The sequence below is a fragment of the Cololabis saira genome, chromosome 20 (assembly GCF_033807715.1).
Source record: "Cololabis saira isolate AMF1-May2022 chromosome 20, fColSai1.1, whole genome shotgun sequence".
Lineage (NCBI taxonomy): Eukaryota > Metazoa > Chordata > Actinopteri > Beloniformes > Belonidae > Cololabis > Cololabis saira.
This window is the reverse complement of record NC_084606.1, coordinates 12050639-12071935: the sequence shown is the minus strand read 5'-3', so window position 1 is coordinate 12071935 and position 21297 is coordinate 12050639. Positions and strand designations below refer to the sequence as shown.

The following is a 21297-nucleotide window of genomic DNA, read 5'->3' as shown; positions in this document are numbered from 1 at the left end:
TGAAAACACTATAAAAGTCCATTAGAAAACAAATACAACGCAGAGCTGTGTGTGTTGGTGTTTGTTCGTGTCTGCGTGAGAAAAACAAGAAAACACCAAGATACAACAATGGAATCACAGGTAAGATACCATGTTACTCATTCAAATGTCTAGAGCTGCTAAGCTCAATATGTCCTTTGTGTTGCCGTACTTTGGGAGGCGGGGAGTAGGGTGAGGACTGTCCAATCACTGACATTCAAGCAGATTGACCAATAGACGCCGTTCGGGCCGAATGGCGCCTATTGGTTGACTTCTTTGCAGGATTACAGCAGATAGAAGAAATATATTCTTTTGGTTCTTTTTGCTAAACATATTTCATAGGTAACACTATTGGGCTATAACAACCTTATAAATGATTTCGATAAAAATTTACAATATGTAAAATCGTAGACCCTAGCTTTAAGGTTTTATGAACATCAAACACAAGTGTTGATGTGTTATTGTGCAGTCATGTTTATAGTCTATAGACATCTGTCCGAGGTTTTACCGCATAAGCAAGACATGGTGTCTTACACCAGCATCATCACAGGATTATAAAGTATCGGCCAGACTGAGAAGGGGCTTTCCTGTATTCTTGGATATATGTGAAACGTTTTATTGCTGTTTCTAACATTTGATTTAAAAAGAAAAGAAAAAAAGTGATCTTGTTTCCTGCGCAAGGAAAAATCCTGGTCTCTCTTAAGATAAATGTTTAAACGTTGATGATCCATCAGACCAACTAACTTCATACTGATTTACTATTTATTTATTTATTTATTTATTTCTCTCTCAGGCCAGTACGGAGGTGCTAATGCATGCTTTTATCTCATGTCGTTTAGATTATTGTAACGCCCTGCTCTCTGGTCTTCCTAAAAAGAACATGTACAACCTACAATTATTACAGAATTCAGCCGCACGCGTGCTGACGAGGACCAGAGGGCGGGAGCACATTACACCTGTTTTAAAATCGCTGCATTGGCTCCCCGTGCGCTTCAGGATCGATTTTAAGGTTCTTTTACTAGTTTTTAAGTGTCTTAATGGTCTTGGGCCTTCTTATTTGTCTGCACTACTTTTACCCTATCGACCCTCGCGGACCCTGAGGTCCTCCGGTGCTGGCCTTTTAACCATACCAAAAGTTAGAACCAGGACACACGGGGAGGCGGCATTCAGTTTTTATGGTCCCCGATTGTGGAACAGCCTCCCGGAGAACCTCAGGGCCGCAGAGACTGTTGATGTTTTTAAAAAGAGGCTCAAGACCCATTTCTTTAATCAGGCTTTTAACTGACTCATTTAACTCTTTTACATTTCTTATGCTCACCCTTATTTTTATTGAATCTTACTGCTCTGTTTTATATTTAGTTTATCCTTTCTTATCGTATTTTATTTTTGTTTAATCTCAATGTTTTATCTAAATATTTTAGTTGTTATTTATGGTCTATTTTATACATTTTACTGTTTTATTATTTTAGTTTTTAATGTCTTACTTTCTAGACATACTTTTAGGATTTTATGTTTGTATGTTTTATGTTTTTTATAAACTCCTTTAGTGTATTTTATCCTGTTTTCTTGTAGCTTTTATCTCCAGTGTTTCCTCATGGGGAGCCTCCATGCTGGGAGTGACTCTGGCCTGCAGGGGGTCGTCCTGGGGGTCGTTCTGGCCTGGATGGTTGTGGAGCTCTGCACCACGGCTTCACCGCTGTGGTGTGGACTCCTCTTTCCGTCCGGGCCGGGATGGTCTCTGTGGGCCCCCCCCCCCTTGTAGCTGCGGGCTATGAGACCTCCTGGCGTGGACGGCTCCCTGTTACCGTTTCCTCACCTGGATCCTCTGTGCCTAGCCATGTCTACACCATGTGTCTGCGTGCGTGTCTGTGTGTGTAATTTAGGAATTTAGGTGAATTGTAGTGTGCTTTTGTCTGCGGGGAGGGGGGGGGGGGGGGGGGGCATTAATAAGTTTTATGTTTATTTGTTTTTTCTTGTTTTTTTTTTTTTTTTCTGTTAAGCACTTTGTGTTTCATTATTTGTAGGAAAAGTGCTATATAAATAAAGTTTGATTTGATTTGATTTGATACTATTCCCTCCTCCTTTTATCATCTGTGTTCCTTTTTGTTTTCAACTCCCCCGTCCTCAACTTTTCCCTGACTGTCTTCACTTGCCTCGTGTCACGCACGCCTGCACCTGTGCAGAAAGTTTGTGCTGCATCTTCATGTCAATCAGCTGAGGATGTCTTAGTATTTATGACTTATATAGGGTTTGCATTTTATATGTTATGAAAGTGTTTAAATATTTAATTTTCAAAGTGCAATACTTATTCTAACCGGCCCAACGGAACCCGAGGAAAATATCATTCTGTCTGACTCCTGACCTGCGGTTACCGCAGGTGACCATGGGTCAGTTGGGATCAGCCCGTGTATCACTGATCACCAGATGTGAGTAATACTCCAAAATTCCTCCTTTATAATCCCCATCTGTGCCACAATTGTGTCTCATGGATGAAAGAGTCAGAGTTCAGAGGACATCATCAGAAACCATGAACAATTGGGATTGAGTAACTGCTGGTATCAGGTCAGATGAAACATGGATAACATAACAACGGTGCACGTAGCCAGTGTACAGCTCCAACATTGAACTTGGGGTTAAACATGTTTATTGTTGTGTCACGCTGTAATTCCATCAACACAGAGTTTAGCTAAGAGCAGGTAGCTTGTGCTGTCCCAGCGTTGCTAAACAAAGTGGTTATTTCTGAGGTCGCCACTGAAACGACATCTGAAACGAGCTCCACAGTTACTCAGACGTGATGGAGCTGCAGGAACTCTGAGACCCAGCAGATCCTTTCAGAACTGCACCAGGTGGAATTCTTCTGGGACCTGCAGTGGACCGGGCTGATGACCACAAGGCAGGTTTACTTGTGTAGCATGTCTCATGTATGAGACAATTCAAAGTTCTTTACATAAAAAGATTTTTAAAAATAAATTAAAGTAAAAGAGTTTAAAAGTAGAAATTAAAGACGGACGGACATCAGTTAAAATAATTAAACGAATGAGATGCAAGAAATAAAGGCTACAGTGCATTGTGGGAGATTACTGAAATGCAGCAGTAAATAAAAAGGTTTTCAACTTTGACTTAAAGAAACTGAGAGTCTCAACAGCTCTGATGCATTCCGGGAGTTTGTTCCACAGGTGAGGAGCCAAAAAACTGAACGCTGCCTCACCTCGTTTGATTCTACAGAAAGTACGGGGGGGGGGGCTTGACAAGGGTTCCGTTTTCAGCTCCACTCAGGCCCGGTTCTACGAGGGTGACTAAGCATGCATTGCACCCTCAGTTTATGTGTTTGCATGCTCAGTTGAGCATGCTCAGCGCGCGTTAAGCCTGAATTATGGTTCCGCGTTAAATTGACGGCGTAGCCTACGGCGTAGGGTGCGCGCCGACGTGCCCCTATGTTTGCGTTGCCGCGTAACCCTACGCCGCAAGCTTTGCGTTGGTGTAAAGCGGAACCATAAATCAGCCAGTGTCCGTCACTCATCTGCGTCCAGCGTGCAGTTTCCTGCACCAGCAAGACGCTGCTCTCTACTGCACCGTTAACACAAAGTAACAATGGATATTCGGAAGTGGTTCAAGCACAACCACGCCAGCAAGTTTATATTTAGAGTTCTATTTATTTTTGTTATTTATTTTTCTCTGTTTTATTTTCTGTTGCTAGATTGTCTGATGGGTGAGGTAGCCCAGACTAAATGTAGCATTTTCTTTGTTCTGCAGCGATATTGCTGCAAAAATGCACTTGAAAGACACTTTAAATATTATTGTTTGACTGGTATCATTCCACTTGAAATGACTGTCATGTTTAGTGATGGTTTTGAGCTGTATAGATACTGTAAAATTTGTTTGAATTTCTATGTTTTATTTTCAGGGTAAGAAACATCTGTTGCTAGATTGTCTGATGGGTGAGGTAGCCCAGACTAAATGTAGCATTTTTCTTTGTTCTGCAGCAATATTGCTGCAATAAAACATTTGAAATACACTTTAAATATTCTTGTTTTGCTAGTATCATTCCGCTTGAAATTATGGGAAAATGCATAATTTAGTGTTGAATAACGTGCCAGGCATGTGCACCCCCTCTGATCTGAGATGCAGCCCTAGTCATCATTTTCTAGAACCGGCCCTGGCTCCACTAGTCCTGGTTTCATCTCTACTAGTCGTGGTTTCAACTGTACCAGCCCTGGTTTCGGTTCTACTAGATCTGCATTCAGTTCTACTATCCCTGGTTCCAGCCTTAGTCCTGGGTTCAGCTCTACCAGTTCTGGTTTCAGTTCTTCTAGTCCTGCATTCCATTCTATTGGTCCTGGTTTCAGCTTTAATCCTAGGTTCAACTCTGCCAGTCCTAGTTTCAACTCTACTAGTCCTGGTTACTGTTGAGACAGTCAAATTGAGGATGTTTGGACGGTTCTGATCAGAACAAATGTATATTAGTAATAATTAACATAATCGCTTACCATAAGCTTAATCACCTAACTGTGATTGACAGGTGGGCGTGTCCAGTCAGATTTCCAGGGGAGTTTTTTTCTGCTCTTTTGCAACATGACACACAGTACACCACAAGGAAAAAGAGCAGTCTCCTTTACAAAACTCTTCAGAAAACCTGTGGATGATGTCACAGGGGGTGTGTCCAGTTCTTTTGACTGGTTCAGCTGAAGAAAAAACCTGACTGTTTTAAGGTTGATCAAATGGCTTGGCTCAGATCTGCCTCATAGCAGAGGTTTAAGCGTAAATAAATATCAGAAACCTGAAAACTAGTGTGATGAGGTGGCTGCGACATGAATATAACATGCATGTTCCTCATTATGTTGTCGTCTATGTTTGAGCTGCGACTGCAGGGTGAGTTCCCACTGATGAGTCCGGGGATTAATCAGAGAGCATGAGTAGACCGTGGGTGGTCCATGAGGAGTCTGCTGTCCATCCTCTCAGAGCAAACAGAGGAGCAAACGCTGCCGTGGGGACTCGTGAAGCTGCAAACACAGAGATGATCTGAAGCTCCGCTGATTACCCTTCAGCTCCGTTTGATTTCTAAAATGAGCCGGCAGCCGGTTAAAAATAACCCGCTGATGTCAGCTGGGTGGAGTTTGTTTTGGAGGGGGGTGACAGCAGCTTTCAAACACAGTGGCAGTTTCTAAAAACAGAGCAGAGACAAGCTATTTCTGCCCAGTGGTGAGTGTGTGAGTGTGTGTGTGTGTGTGTGTGTGTGTGTGTGTGTGTGTGTGTGTGTGTGTGTGTGTGTGTGTGTGTGTGTGTGTATTCACCCTCTCCAGCGTGATCTCTTCATACTCTAGCTCTCCCTCTGATCCGTTCATCTGTAAAGACAGAAACAAAAGCAGAATGGGTTAAAACATTCAAGCATCTTTCCACGCGTCACCACGGCAACGCCATGGTAAGAGCTGTTGCCCCCTCAGGGAGCTAGTTACCTAGGTGACCATGACTGTAGTCATGGCGACCACCTCTCTGCTCCTCATATCATATCCCCCTCCACAGCCATCGCCACCACTAGAGATGGTTATTACATCACTTCCTGTGGAGTCGTGCTTGATTCAGTCAGGTCCAAGTTGGTACTACACCGTAATTATCTGGTCAAAGGAGGTGTTATTCTTAAAAACAGCTGGCAGCAGCAAATAACTTTTTAGAAGTTGAAACAATGCCTTTAAAAAAATGAAGGTTAAAGGAAAATAAAACATGGTCAATACTACATACAGTGGGTACGGAAAGTATTCAGACCTCTTTAAATTTTTCCATCTTTGTTTCATTGCAGCCATTTGCTACAATAAAAAAAGTTAATTTAATTTGTTATTAATGTACATTCAGCACCCCATCTTGACTGAAATGAATACTTATTACCAGTACTGGAGTTGAGGGGGGATGAGGGGGGATGGCACCCTCCTGAAATAAAAACGGTCAAAATCATCCCCCCTGTAAAACTACCATACCCCCTTTCCATCCTTTATGTCATTTCATCAATGAATGTGGTTTTACTGCTATTTCAACATTTAGAGTCATCACCAGAAAAATAACGTATTTGACCATTTTCACCTCTTTCAAGTACATTTTCACTTTAAATAAGTAGAAAAATCTGCCAGTGGGACAAGATTTATCTTCTCATTACAAGCAAAAAAATCTTGTTCCACTGGTAGATTTTTCTACTTATTTCAAGTGAAAATCTACTTGAAACAGGTGAAAATTATTGTTTTTTCCAGTGATGATTCTTGTTTTAAGGATAATGAGATTTTTTTTACTAAAATTAGACATTTTAACTAGAAATAAGACAAATATTCTTGTTAAGATTGTGAGTTTTTGCAGTGATCCATTTTACTTATCCTGTGAAGGACAGAGTCATATTGATAAGTTCAGAAAACTGTTTTTTATTGTTGTGTTTTGATGTATTTGATGTAAGCCCAGTGGATATTTAAAGCTTACAGGAGGCTGCATTTAACTGCTGCTATGTCATTCCTGCAGTATTTCTGCAGGTGTTTTGGTCAGTGCTATTATTTGTAATATATTATATTATTTGTAATCAGCACAAATTATCTGTCCCCATATGATAAAATCCACCACCCCCCCTGAATTCTTTTTACAACTCGAGTACTGCTTAGAACCATGTGATATTTCGTTTTTTTCTATTTTAATACATTTGAAACATTTTTTACATTCCTTTTTTTCTGTCAGAAAAAAGAAGAGAAGAGAAGAGAAGAGAAGAGAAGAGAAGAGAAGAGAAGAGAAGAGAAGAGAAGAGAAGAGAAGAGAAGAGAAGAGAAGAGAAGAATGTAAGTGAGAAAAGTGATTGCAGTCTTGGTTAGAGTTTATGCGTCTTGATTCTCAGATTGGGGGTTTGGATTCTCAGTACATTCGTGTTGAATTAAGAGGAGAGACTGTTTTCTCGTTTCTTATGTGAGGGCAGACCAACTGGAGGGTGAATTAAATTATTAGCATCACATTACACACTGCTCCTTTAAACACGCTGAAAACGGGTTGACGACGTGTTCAGGTGCAGATGGGATGGAAGCTGAATGAAAATACGATCGGATTTGCTCTTTAACTTGTCTGCTGTTCCTGAATCTCAGTTGGAATGAATGAGACTGTAAACGAGGTGCAGTGAACTGGACCGGATTGGAATGCAGATTATTAAACTGAACTGAACTTGTTCCTTCTATGTGTAAAGTACCTTGGACTGTTGTTGTGGTTTAGAGCAGGGGTGTCAAATGGGCGGCCCGTGGGCCGCATGCGGCCCGAGAGAGATTTTCATGCGGCCCGCGAGAAGTTTCCAACGCAAAAAAACTAAATGTTAATTTACTAAAAAGGAAGGCATAAAGAATTGCCATGAATCGCAGCATATCCGATAATATATTTCTTCTACAAATCCATCGTTATTCCACAAAGAGAGCAGTTTGACCTTTTTTTTACTTTCTAGAATGCATTTGCCGATTTTATTTCTTTGTAGACGGTCGTTTATTTTTATTAACTGACTACTATTATATATTTTCGCAGAAAAAATATCACTGCTAAAAAAGATGATAGAAGATATTTATTCTGAGAATTTCAGTTTTCAGTTTAAATATCCGCGCCAATTTTTAAAAATAAATACATTTAATTGTACTGGAAAAATCTGTAAATCACAAAGAAACACTCTCGGATGTAATAAGAAAAATATTTGGTTTTAATTGAATTTCCTATAAAAAAGCGAAATATAAAAAAAACATACTTGTTTCTGTTTATCTTTGTAAAATTATATTAAAAGTATCTTACATAATTTGAAAAAAACGAGAAATTTCAAGAAAAGATCCTGAAGAAATATATTTTACATAATTAGAGTGTAAACAAAGTGCATATTTCCTTTAAAATTAACAAAACTGATATTGGATTAGATAACAATAGTAAAAAAAAAAGAATTAGAAAAAAAGATTTCCGCACCGTTTTTGTTATTTTGAGCATGCGGCCCGCGAGAAAAAAATTGGTCAAATCCGGCCCGCCAAGCAAAATGAGTTTGACACCCCTGGTTTAGAGCTATATGAATGGAAGTGGGTTGGGTTGAAATGACAGAGCACCCCACTCTCCAGTTACACGAGGAAGAAAAAACGATGGAAAGTCTCGGATTCCGCTCATGGACCACCATCACCGTTGGTGAGTGTTCAACAGCCCATCTTCTCTGAGGATCAAAGACGGGCCCGTCTACCTCAGAGACGGTATCACTGAGCCTGCACCAGGTGGTGGAGCCACCAGATTGCATTCCCACATCTGGACAAGCAGATGTTTGGGAACACAACCCACCTGGACATATCAGCTGTTATCAGAGGTACATGCTTCAGCAACAGCCTCACTAAGTCTGGAAGACCCTGTTCCTGGTCTGGGTTTTTCCAGGTCAGTGTAGAAATATGACTCAGTGGAAGAGGTTTTGAGACGCTTCCTCCCGCTGTGTTGGCAGACTACAGTTCATGTCATCATCGCAGCTGCATTACACGCCTCAGATGTTTGCCATTTGCCCCTGAGCCACACTTTGAGAACGCTTTATTAAAGGACTTAATGCGGCAGAATAATTCCAGCCCTGCAGTCCACACGAACCAGCTTCTGGACCACATTTTTAGCTATTGTTGGTTGTTTCAGGCTGCGAGTGCTTTTGTTTCCTAAGTCAGTGTCCACTAGAGAAGAAGGGGGGTTGGGGTTAGGGTTGGATCATGTTAGGTGGAAGCCAGATTCTGATAAGGACCAAGCAGTTTCTGGCCAGAGATTGAGACAGACGTGCAGAAGTGGACTAAAGACTCCAGATCTGCAGAACTGGACTAAAGACTCCAGATCTGCAGAAGTGGACTAAAGACTCCAGATCTGCAGAAGTGGACTAAAGACTCCAGACAGACCAGCAGAAGTGGACTAAAGACTCCAGATCTGCAGAAGTGGACTAAAGACTCCAGATCTGCAGAACTGGACTAAAGACTCCAGACAGACCAGCAGAAGTGGGTGATGAAAACTGCAATGTTTGTTAACAGATGATGTAATGCTGTTCTCTGACTGTGAAGGAGCACCTCTGACGATAATAATGTGTCCACTATGGGCCCGATTTACTAAGATCCTAAATAAAGAGTACTAAATTGCGTGTGCACTGAAAAAGTTTGCGCGTGCTGTTGTTGTGTGTTTTGCGGGTGATCAACTAAGATTGCGTGCGCAATTGATAACAGGTGCAAACCGCAGTATTTAAATGAGGTGTTGCGTGTCTTAAGGTTTGCGGCGCAAACTTTGCGCCATGGAGAGTGGATGGAAAGCAGGATATAGTCGCAAGCGCAAAATGAAATTTGACGAGTTGGAGTTATAGAGATATTAGTGGAAGAGGCAAATTGTTGTGCCGTATTCAGCACCCCTGCCGTGAAAAGCACCCCCTCGTATATTCAATGATAAGTAGACCAAGAAAAAAAACAACACACTGACACTTCAATATATTTATATATACACACTCACACAAACACATACTTAGGAGTTTATATTATATATATTTACAAATATTATGGAAGACAACACAGTAAGCAGGCTATTAATTAATGACATCAATAACCATTTACCCGATTTTTGTTATGTGTGACTGTGATTTGTGGGAAAGTATGACTATTGTGGAATCCATGAGCGCATTTAAACATGAATCATTAACACAAAACTGGACGCTAAACAGAACATGACACGGAATGAGAATATAATTTTTGTCAGACGAGGGGGTGCTTTTCACGGCAGGGGTGCTGAATACGGCACAACACCGGCAACTGCAGAACAAGTATAGGCGCACAATGAGAAACACTTTTTTCTCCATGAAAACACGTGATTTATTTATTATCACAAATAAAAAAATGAATGTGCCTCCTGTGGCAACCTTTTGCTGAATAATACTCGATTTAACATTCAAATACAATATTTCTCCTTTTGCATGTGGAGATTAGCACCTTCCTTTCGAACGTATTAAATACAGACGCAATCACAATCCCCGCAATTACTTTCAGGCTTGGTAAATCTCATTGCGCGTGGTAAATGGACCAATTTGCATTTTCCCCTCCCAGTATTTAGCGATTTCTGGCGGGTACGCCCCATATTGATTATTCATCAGGGCAAAAGTACTAAATTAATTGCGTGTGCTATTTTGCGCATTTGAGAGGCGCAGTCCTCTTTGCACACTGTTTGTACAGTAGATCAGCTGGCACTTTGGTTTGCGGGTGATGTCAAGTTTTCACACGTTTTTACACACGCAAACCTTTAGTAAATCAGGCCCTATGTCTACTGAGAGTTCACCTGTGTTACCTGTGCTGGGGTGTCCTTTTCAACACTGTTGTTGCCAGGCAACAAATACGACAGAGTCTAATTACTCAAACCAGGAGTTTGATCGTTGTAAGCAACCAACATGACCTGAAAGTCTGAACAACAGTTAATCCTCCTGAAAACTCTAGTAGACATTAGACCTGCAGAAGACTTTCAGATGAGACCTAGAATGTGTTCCAGGACCACAAGAACAGTGTGGTGGTGGAGCTTCCAGGACCAGCATGAGACTCTCCAGCAGCTTATGGGTTTATCCTCTGCTTTGCAGCGCTCAGATGGGCGTGCTCAATAATTCATGCTCACACATTTAATGGTCCGACCTTGTTCCACGGTGGAGGCAGCCACAAAGCCGTCACGTTCGCACGACGAGCTTCTGAGCATGAAACATGTCGAACCGGGTTCATCTTCAGAGTCAGAACCGAGTCTGTTTACAGAGCGCTAACAACTTCCTGTCTGTCTGTTAGTATGAACTGTGATGCGTCCGGGTCCCTGCAGGCCTCAGCAGCTGTCAGCGCTCACTTCACTTCATTGTGCCGGTCTCTGGAGGATCTGGGCGAGCGAGCTTCAGTTATGTAAGAGACAGCAGAGAGAGAGAGTGTGTTACAGTTCTCTCTGAATTAATTAAAGCTGCTCCTCGTTTCCCCCGACAGCTCCGAGGTTCTGCTGCTGCTGCGATCAGAGACGCTGCAGAGCTCAAAGGTCACGCCGGCTCTCTCATCCGTCAGAACGAGCGGACCTGCAGCTGGGTCCAGGACACGACCAGACCGCCGGGTTAACCGTTACCGCTGGAGACGTGACCACATGCATCTTCATCAGCATGACAGCTGCTGCTTTGCAGACTCGTCCCACAATGAATCTGCTGCGTTTTATAGCAAGCGGAGACGGTACTTATCTCTGAGACCACAGAACAACCAAGTCCAGGTCTGGGTCCGGACCCGGACCGGTTCAACAAGCTGGAATTGATCTATAAATTAATGAAAAATATTCCTGTCTATCACCATTTCCACTGACATTTTCTATCTTCATCGGAGAACGTCATATCTAGTTGGTGAAGTAATGAAATGCTTGAATATCTGGGGTTTATGGGAAATGTAGTTTTAGTATCATTCTTTAGAACTTCAAATACAGGACAAGATGTTGAAAAAAGTCCAACACGTTCAAACAGCTGATGACAGCAGAAACCAATGCTCTGATCTTCTCTGGAGGCGACCGTAGAGCTGACAGACCACAACAGATGGGACTTCGTCACATCCACCTCCAGACGGGAGGTGAGACTTTGCATCAGCACCTCCATCAGTTGAAGGTCAGAACAAAAAACCAACGCATGATTGGCAGGAGGGAGGTAAATCTGCTGGAAAAGGATCACTAGGATCTAAACGGTTGGAAGAGCTTAAACCATGAACGGAAGAAAACCATGACCAGATTAGCCAGTCTGGTCCTCATGATGACAGAAAACCGTCTCCAGCTGCAGGCTTCACTTGAACATGAATCACCGTTCATGACTGACGTCACACTGACATTGTCCAGAAGCATGGACAGCCGGGACAGCGGGACAGCCAGTTCTGGTTCGATAGTGCCTGGTCAGGATCTGGAATATGCATTTGGCTAAAAACTATGAGAAAAGAATGTCACGTTCTCCAAGTTTGTACTCTGTTCTGTTCCCCAAAGCACGGGAAAACCCGGTTCAGTCTGTGTCCTGCTGGAACGGACCAGCCTCAACAACCCCCCAGTAAGGTTAGCAGCTGTACAGTTTATAGTTGTAATGGATGCCGAAGACATGAAAACGGAGCAACAACACAAAATATGTTTAGAATGACGAATCAACTTCTGTTCCATCTTTTTATGTCACAATGTCAACTCTTCTCAGTCTGGACAATCAGCTGCAGATTCAGTCTAACCATGACATTTATTACATTTATATGAAGAATCATCCATCCTCATCCATCCATCATCATCCATCATCCATCCATCATCCATCCATCATCCATCATCATCATCCATCATCATCATCCATCATCATCATCCATCATCATCCATCATCATCATCCATCCATCCATCCATCATCATCATCCATCATCATCCATCATCATCCATCATCATCCATCATCATCCATCATCATCCATCCTCATCCATCCATCATCATCCATCATCCATCCATCATCATCCATCCTCATCCATCATCATCATCCATCATCATCCATCATCATCCATCATCATCCATCCAATCATCCATCATCATCCATCATCAACCATCATCATCCATCATCATCCATCATCATCCATCATCATCCATCATCATCCATCCTCATCCATCCATCATCATCCATCATCCATCCATCATCATCCATCCTCATCCATCATCATCATCCATCATCATCCATCATCATCCATGTTAGAGCCATAATGAAGTTTTCTGTTCACCCTGTATTTTTTGAGTGTCTAATCCCTTTTGTCAGTGTACGCCCTCTGCAGGTGACCTGGTGCGGTGCACTGACTCCCACATAGGGGTTGTCCTTGGGCTTGGTGGAGGAAGCAGGTGCCAGGCGGACACCATTATTGACCTCAGCCATGCTCAGCTCAGCAAACTCATTATTTTGGCATAAAGCCCAGTGTTAAAATTTGTTTTTGTAAAATAAATCATTGTTACACCGCAAGGAATGGATACGTCATCATTGGTTTATTGCTGAAATGCTGCGAGTCAGTTAGAAGTCGGTACCTGTGTTCCATGTGGCAAACATTTCAGACAAAGGAAAGAAGAGGGGTTAATGGACAAACCATCTTTCACTGTTTTTGCCACTTCAAATGTCAATAATGACGCCATGGATCCACGAATGGAGTGGAATTAAAGTGAGCGCTCTAAGGATTTAGTTTGAAATCAAAGAGCTCGCATGGATGCGCTTTCTACACATATATTGAGCTGTGTGTCGGACTGATTGAGGTACGTTCATTTTTCAGTCCTTTTTTCAAACAAACATTTTTGATGCAATGATTCAACCAAACTTTTTGCTCTGAATACATTCTGAAGGCAACTGGAAAACAAATTCTTTGAGCATTTTTCTCTTTTTTCTGTTTTCATGAATCATGAGTGACAAAATGGAGGAATTGGAGAGCCTGGAGGAACAGGATATGCCTGCTAACATGGATGCAGGTCAGGAACTTGCACGTTTACGCTCATCCCGTGCAGGGAAAATGTCTCATTTAACAAGGAGAATGAACATTATAAACAACCTCATGACAGGCCAGGAATTCTTAGAGGAAGTAAAAGGCAACCTCACTAAGTTTCATGAATTACTGGACAGTTTCAATGAAGTGAATTCTTCCTATGTAGAAATGCTTGATGATGACTTAAAGAAGGAAGATGATGAACAATGGTTTCAGCCCAGAATCAAACAATTGGGTGCTTTCCAAAGTAATGTAAATAAATGGATGTCTATGGTGGAAAAATCTATGGATGGAGCCAGATTGGAGAAAGCCCAGATGGTAACTCCTGAAGCTTCACTTTTAATTGGTAAAGATAGGCCCGAAATAGGCAATACCCAGGATAAGCCTGGAGAATTAAGCCCCATCCATGATAAGCCTGGAGACATAGCCCCTACCCAGGATAAGCCTGGAGACATAGCCCATAGCCCAGATAAGCCTGGTGATATTGACACTGATGGACAGAGAGGACTAGTAGGTGTCCAGGGGGAGTCCTTTACCCTCCCGGGCCCAGCTGCTGAGTGGAGGCAGAAAAAGGGATCCTCCACATCATCATCCTCCAAAGGCTCCACAAAATCATCATCATCATCCTCAAGGCATAGTCTACGCATAAGTGCACAGGCAGAAAAGGCTGCCTTAATGGTCAAAGCTGCAAAATTGAAGGAAAGGCACGCCATTGAGGAGCAGGAACAAGAGCTGAGAAAAAGAAGAGAAAAACTGGAAATTGACACTGAGCTACAGGCGGCTATTGCAAAGATTGACTATTTAACTGAGGCTGAGGGATCAGAGAATGTTGATGTATTGTCTGCATCGGCACCACTGTTTACATCTGATTCTCAGGTAGTAAGGCCAAAAGATGGAGTTCAGATCCAGTTTCCCTGGCCTGGTTCAGATAAACAATCCATTCCCCTGCCTACTGCCAATGCACAATGGCAGCCCACTCATGATGTTGCCACTGTTGCAACCCATGTAACTCAACCAAAACAATACCAGAATATTCCCCCTTTGTTTATTCCCATTGCTCAGTCACAGCCACCTTTGGCTCCCCCTAGTGCCCAGGTGTCGCAACTACAGCAAACAACAAGTGCTTTTTCTGATGCAGCCCCTATTGTTCATTCACAGCTACAGACCCTGGCCCATGATAGACCTACTCCTACTGTCGCTCGTGTTGCCCAGCCACTTGGCACACAGTCAAGCCCGCCACAATGGCCACTTTCACCTGGCTCTGTTCTGGATCCTAACTCTACCAGAATTCTGGAGAGCCAAAACGAGTTAACAAAGATTCTGATAAAACAGCAACTCCTTTCCACACTCCCACAAGGCACCATCCCAGTGTTTGATGGTCAGGTATTAGAGTATCAATCATTTATAAATTCATTTGAAAACATGGTTGAAAGTAAAACAGATAATAATAAAGACCGGTTACAGTTTCTGATCCAGTATACTAAAGGCCAGGCTCAGAAGCTTGTTAAAAGTTGTGAATACATGACTGCGGACACTGGCTACTCTAAGGCCAAAATGTTACTCAAAGAAAACTTTGGAAACGAGTACAAGATTTCATGTGCATACCTGGACAAGGCCCTCTCCTGGCCCCAAATCAAACCTGAGGATGCAAGAGCTCTGCAGGAGTATGCAATGTTTCTCAGGTCCTGTTGCAATGCCATGCAACAGATGGACTACATGGAGGAGTTGGATTCAGTATCCAACATGAGAAACCTTGTACTGAAACTACCATTCAAACTCAAAGAAAGATGGCGCCTCCAGGCCTATGAGCTGCACCAAAGCAGAGGCGCACGGGTTCGAATCCTGGACCTTGTTAGTTTCATTGAGAAGCAGGCCCGTGTTGCCGCTGACCCTGTCTTTGGTGACCTTCATTCCGAGAAGCCAACAGCCAGAGGAAAGGCAGATGAGGTAATAGACAGAGGAAAAGCTAAGCCCCCTACTAAGTCATATCCGTATAAGTCATCCAGTAGTAGTTTTGCCACTAGCATTACTATGACTCAAAATGCAAAGCCTGAACCTCCATGTATATTTTGTAGTCAGCAACACACATTGGAGGTGTGTAGACAGTTCCTAAAGAAAACACATAAAGATAGACTTAATTTCTTAAAGTCAAAAACATTGTGTTATGGTTGTTTTGGCTCAAATCATATGAGTAAACAATGTAAGAATAGACTCACCTGTAAGATATGCAAGTTTTCTCATCCCACTCCCCTGCACATAGACTACAAAGCAAAGATGGCCAAGAATGATGACGAGCCTGCAGCACCCATAGGGGGTGCTGTCGAGTCAAATGCCCATAAAGGGGCCGGGAACCAGAATAGTGTGGGATCCACTGTCTCAGTTGATGTTGGCCCTACAATGGCTAAGCAAGCTGTAAAGCCTTCAGCACCCACAAGGGGTGCCGAAACAGAGTTATGTGCCCACATAGGGGCCATAGAGCAGGAGAGTGGGCTGTCCATAGTTCCAGTCAAGGTTAAAGCAGCCAAAGGTGACAAGATAATACAGGTGTATGCTCTCCTAGACCCCGGATCCACAGCCACATTCTGCTCTGAGAAGCTCACATCCCAACTAGGCCTGAGAGGCAGGAAGAAACTGGTCCTGCTACGCACAATTAATGAGGAGAAAACTGTTGAAACTCAGGTGGTGTCAGGAATTGAGATTTCAACACTGGACAGCGACACTTTCTTACCCCTACCTGCTGTCCTAACCCAGAGTGAAATGCCTGTCACTGCAGTCAGCATCCCAAGGCAAAATGACTTAACGCAATGGGCGTATCTAAGCCATGTCAAACTTCCCCACATCAATGCAAAGGTGGAGCTATTAATAGGAACTAATGCTCCAAATCTATTGGAACCGTGGGAGGTTGTAAATAGCCAGAAGGGGGGTCCCTATGCTGTTAAAACCCTCCTGGGATGGGTTGTAAGTGGCCCTTTAAAGAGCAATGATGACTGTATGCTGAAAGTTACTGCAAACAGAATATCAGTGGCTAACCTGGAGGAGCTGTTGAAGGCCCAGTACAACCAGGATTTTAGTGAGGTAGCGTCACAGGAAAAAACAGAGATGTCAAGGGAAGACAAAAAATTTGTAGAGATTGCCAATGGGGCTGTTTTTAAAAATGGACACTACAATCTAAAGCTACCTTTCAGGAATGACAGCAGTGAGATGCCCTGCAACCGCCAGATGGCAGAGCACCGGCTGCAGAGTCTTAAAAAGAAAATGGAAAAGGACCCAAACTATAAGGAGGAATATGTTGCATTCATGACGGACATTTTCGAGAATGACTATGCAGAGGAGGTTCCACAGAATGAACTGAAACAGTCACCAGGCAAGACTTGGTACCTACCGCACCATGGCGTGCGTCACCCAAAAAAGAAAAAACTCAGGGTTGTTTTTGATTGTGCAGCCTCATACCAAGGCAAATCCCTGAACAGTGAGCTATTACAAGGCCCCGATTTGACCAACTCCCTTGTAGGGGTTCTTTTACGATTTCGACATGAACCCATTGGAATCATGGGTGACATTAAGTCCATGTTCCATCAGGTCAGAGTGGACAGGTCTGATGTGGACTACTTGCGCTTCCTGTGGTGGCCACAGGGGGACACCAGCCAAACTCCAAAAGAGTATCGTATGCTGGTGCACATCTTTGGTGCTGTGTCCTCCCCAACCTGCGCAAATTTCACACTCAGAAAAACGGCTGATGATAACAAAAAAAGCTTTTTCCCTCAGGCTGCAGAAACGATACAGCACAACTTTTATGTCGATGACTGTGTAAAGTCAGTAGCCACAGAGTCTGAAGCAATCCACCTAATCAAGGACCTAACCTCACTGTGCCACAAAGGTGGTTTCCAAATCACACAGTGGGTGAGTAACAGCCGTGCTGTTTTGGCCTCCATCCCCCAAGAGCATAGGGCTAAAGAAGTGAGGTCATTGGATCTGGACAGTGACAGCCTCCCAATCGAACGGGCTCTGGGGCTACAGTGGAATGTGGAAAATGACAACTTCCAGTTCAACATCAACCTTCCACAAAAGCCTCAGACACGCAGGGGCATTCTCAGCATCGTGAGTTCAATTTTCGACCCACTTGGCTTTTTTGCCCCACTCATTCTCCCAGCCAAGCAATTGCTACAGGAGCTTTGCCAGATAGGTCTTGGATGGGATGAACCTCTACCAAAAGCTGCATCACTACAGTGGAAGGAATGGCTGGACAGTCTGGAACAGGTGCAGCACTTTAAGGTTGCACGCTGTATGAAGCCCGCAGGCTATGGAGCACCAACACATGTCCAGCTACATCACTTCGCGGACGCCAGTGAAAGCGGCTATGGCTCGGTGAGCTATATAAGGCAAGTTAATGCTCAAGGCCTTATTCATGTCACTTTTTCCCTCGGAAAGTCCAGAGTCCTCCCCCTCAAACACATGACAGTGCCACGACTAGAGCTAGCAGCTGCAGCACTAGCAGTAAAAGTGGATAAGATGCTGAGGAGAGAAGTTCACCTGGAATTACATCCCTCAGTCTTCTGGACGGATAGTCAAACAGTACTCAAATACATAGGAAATGATCATGCCAGGTTTAAAACATATGTAGCCAACAGGGTTTCACTAATCCATGACAACACAGAGCTATCCCAATGGAGGTTTGTAGGCACAAAGGAAAATCCTGCGGATGATGCCTCCAGGGGGCTAAATGCAGTCAAATTCATGGTGCAGAGGAGATGGATCTACGGCCCTGATTTTTTGTGTAAACCTGAGGACAGCTGGCCTGAGGAGAAGGCCTTGGTCTGTAAGTCATTACAAGATGACCCAGAGGTCAGAAAAACCACTTCAGTGTTCACCACAGTGGTGAAAGAAACCCCCACACACCAACTGATTTCCCACTACTCTGACTGGAAAAGGCTGGTGAAAGGAGTGGCATGGTACCTCAAGCTAAAGAAAATTTTGTTGCTTATCTCCAAAAAACGTAAAGAGATTTTCACAGGCCACGCCCCCACCCGCTCAGTCAACCGGAAACTGAACACAGAGCTTGACACCTTTAAGGCTACATTTGGTGGACAGTCCATTTCAGTGGAGAATATGATGCAGTCAGAAAGGTCAGTCATTGCCTACGTTCAGAAACAGCATTTCCCAGTGGAAATGGAAACACTGGCAGCAACTCCGCCCAGTGTACCAAAAAATAGCAAGATCTGGAGGCTAGACCCAATCTTGGAGGACGGTGTCATAAGAGTAGGCGGCCGACTACACAGATCCGCTATGCCTGCTGAAAGTAAACATCCTTGCATCCTCCCCAAAGATGCACATGCCTCAGTTCTCATTCTAAGAGACATTCATCAGCGCTCCGGACATAGTGGCAGAAACCACATGCTTTCAGAGCTCCGGAAGCACTACTGGATGATAAAAGGAAACGCAGCAGCACGGAGAATTATTTCAAAGTGTGTTGTTTGTCGACGAGTAAGAGGCAAAATAGGAGAACAAAAAATGGCAGATTTGCCTCTGGAAAGAATTCTACCCGACTTGCCACCCTTCACCAATGTCGGCGTGGACTACTTTGGCCCGATAGAGGTGAGGAGAGGAAGAAAAAGGGTCAAAAGGTATGGAGTCTTGTTCACATGTATGGTTACCAGAGCCGTACACTTGGAAGTTGCATACTCGCTTGACACAGACTCCTGCATTAATGCTATAAGGAGATTTTGTTGCAGGAGAGGACAGGCACGCCACTTTCGTTCGGACCGAGGCACAAATCTGGTGGGTGCCCAGGCTGAGCTAAAGACTGCCTTAAAATCCCTGGATGGAGAGAAAATCCAAAATGCTCTGCTACCCAACATGATTCAATGGAGCTTTAATCCCCCAGCGGCATCCCACCATGGCGGAGTCTGGGAAAGACTGATACGTTCCGTCCGCCAGGTGCTCAACTCCACTCTCAAAGAGCAGACTATGGATGATGAGGGCCTACAAACCATCTTCTGTGAGGTAGAGGCAACCCTCAACAACCGCCCCCTCTCCACTGTCTCTTCCGATCCTCATGATGTAGAGCCGCTAACCCCAAACCACCTACTCCAACTTAGAACACAACCCATCCTACCCCCAGGATCATTTCAGAAATCTGATCTCTACGCCAGACGCCGCTGGAAACAGATCCAGTATATGGCTGATTTGTTCTGGCAAAGATGGACAAAAGAGTACCTTTTGCTACTACAGGAGAGAAAGAAATGGGGTATGGTGAAGAGGAACCTAAATGTTGGAGATATAGTTCTGGTGGTGGACCCCACGGCTCCACGGGGATCCTGGCCGTTGGGTAGGGTGTTGGAGACAAGGCCAGACGCAAAGGGGTTGGTCCGCTCAGTGAGGCTCAAAACAAAGACCTCCATCCTGGAGAGGCCCATTACAAAGTTGTGCCCCATCCTAGAAACTGAGTGACTGGTCTTCACCCAGCCTGTCAGTAATGTATATACTTTATTTTTTACTTTTCCATTTATAATATGGCTCCTATTTCATTTACATTCATTGGGTAATTGGCTCTTTGGAGAGCAATTAGGGGCCGGGGTGTTAGAGCCATAATGAAGTTTTCTGTTCACCCTGTATTTTTTGAGTGTCTAATCCCTTTTGTCAGTGTACGCCCTCTGCAGGTGACCTGGTGCGGTGCACTGACTCCCACATAGGGGTTGTCCTTGGGCTTGGTGGAGGAAGCAGGTGCCAGGCGGACACCATTATTGACCTCAGCCATGCTCAGCTCAGCAAACTCATTATTTTGGCATAAAGCCCAGTGTTAAAATTTGTTTTTGTAAAATAAATCATTGTTACACCGCAAGGAATGGATACGTCATCATTGGTTTATTGCTGAAATGCTGCGAGTCAGTTAGAAGTCGGTACCTGTGTTCCATGTGGCAAACATTTCAGACAAAGGAAAGAAGAGGGGTTAATGGACAAACCATCTTTCACTGTTTTTGCCACTTCAATCCATCCAATCATCCATCATTCATCCATCATCCATCATCATCCATCCATCATCCATCATCATCCATCCATCATTCATCCATCATCAACCATTATCAACCATCATCATCCATCCATCCTCATTCATCCATCATCCACCATCATCCATCCATCATCCATCCATCCATCCATCCATCCATCATCCATCATCCATCATCCATCATCCATCATCATCCATCATCATCCATCTATCAATCCATCCATCATCATCCATCATCATCCATCCATCCATCCATCCATCCATCCATCCATCATCCATCATCCATCATCAGCCATCATCATCCATCTATCAATCCATCCATCATCATCCATCATCATCCATCCATCCATCATCATCATCCATCCATCATCCATAATCGTCGTCCATCATCCATCCATCAATCCATCCATCCATCCATCCATCCATCCATCCATCCATCCATCATCCATCCTCATCCATCCATCTATCATCCATCCATCCATCATCATCCATCCTCCATCCATCCATCAATCCATCCATCCATCCATCCATCCATCCATCCATCCATCCATCATCCATCCTCATCCATCCATCATCATCCATCATCCATCCATCCATCATCATCCATCATCATCCATCTATCAATCCATCCATCATCATCCATCATCATCCATCCATCCATCATCATCATCCATCCATCATCCATAATCGTCGTCCATCATCCATCCATCAATCCATCCATCCATCCATCCATCCATCATCCATCCATCATCATCATCATCCATCCATCATCCATCCTCATCCATCCAT

The 21297-nt window shown here is 43.6% G+C and overlaps 1 protein-coding gene across 5 annotated transcripts in view; it reads right to left on the bottom strand.

Moving 5' to 3' along the window:
* The window catches only part of LOC133420307 (disks large homolog 4-like), a 90164-nt gene that overhangs the window by 45472 nt on the left and 23395 nt on the right, over positions 1–21297 (bottom strand). For all 5 annotated transcript variants that reach the window (XM_061709970.1, XM_061709971.1, XM_061709973.1 and 2 more), the window contains one exon: positions 5310–5360. In XM_061709970.1, the coding sequence (XP_061565954.1) occupies positions 5310–5360 (51 nt within the window). The remainder of the gene's footprint in view (positions 1–5309; positions 5361–21297) is intronic.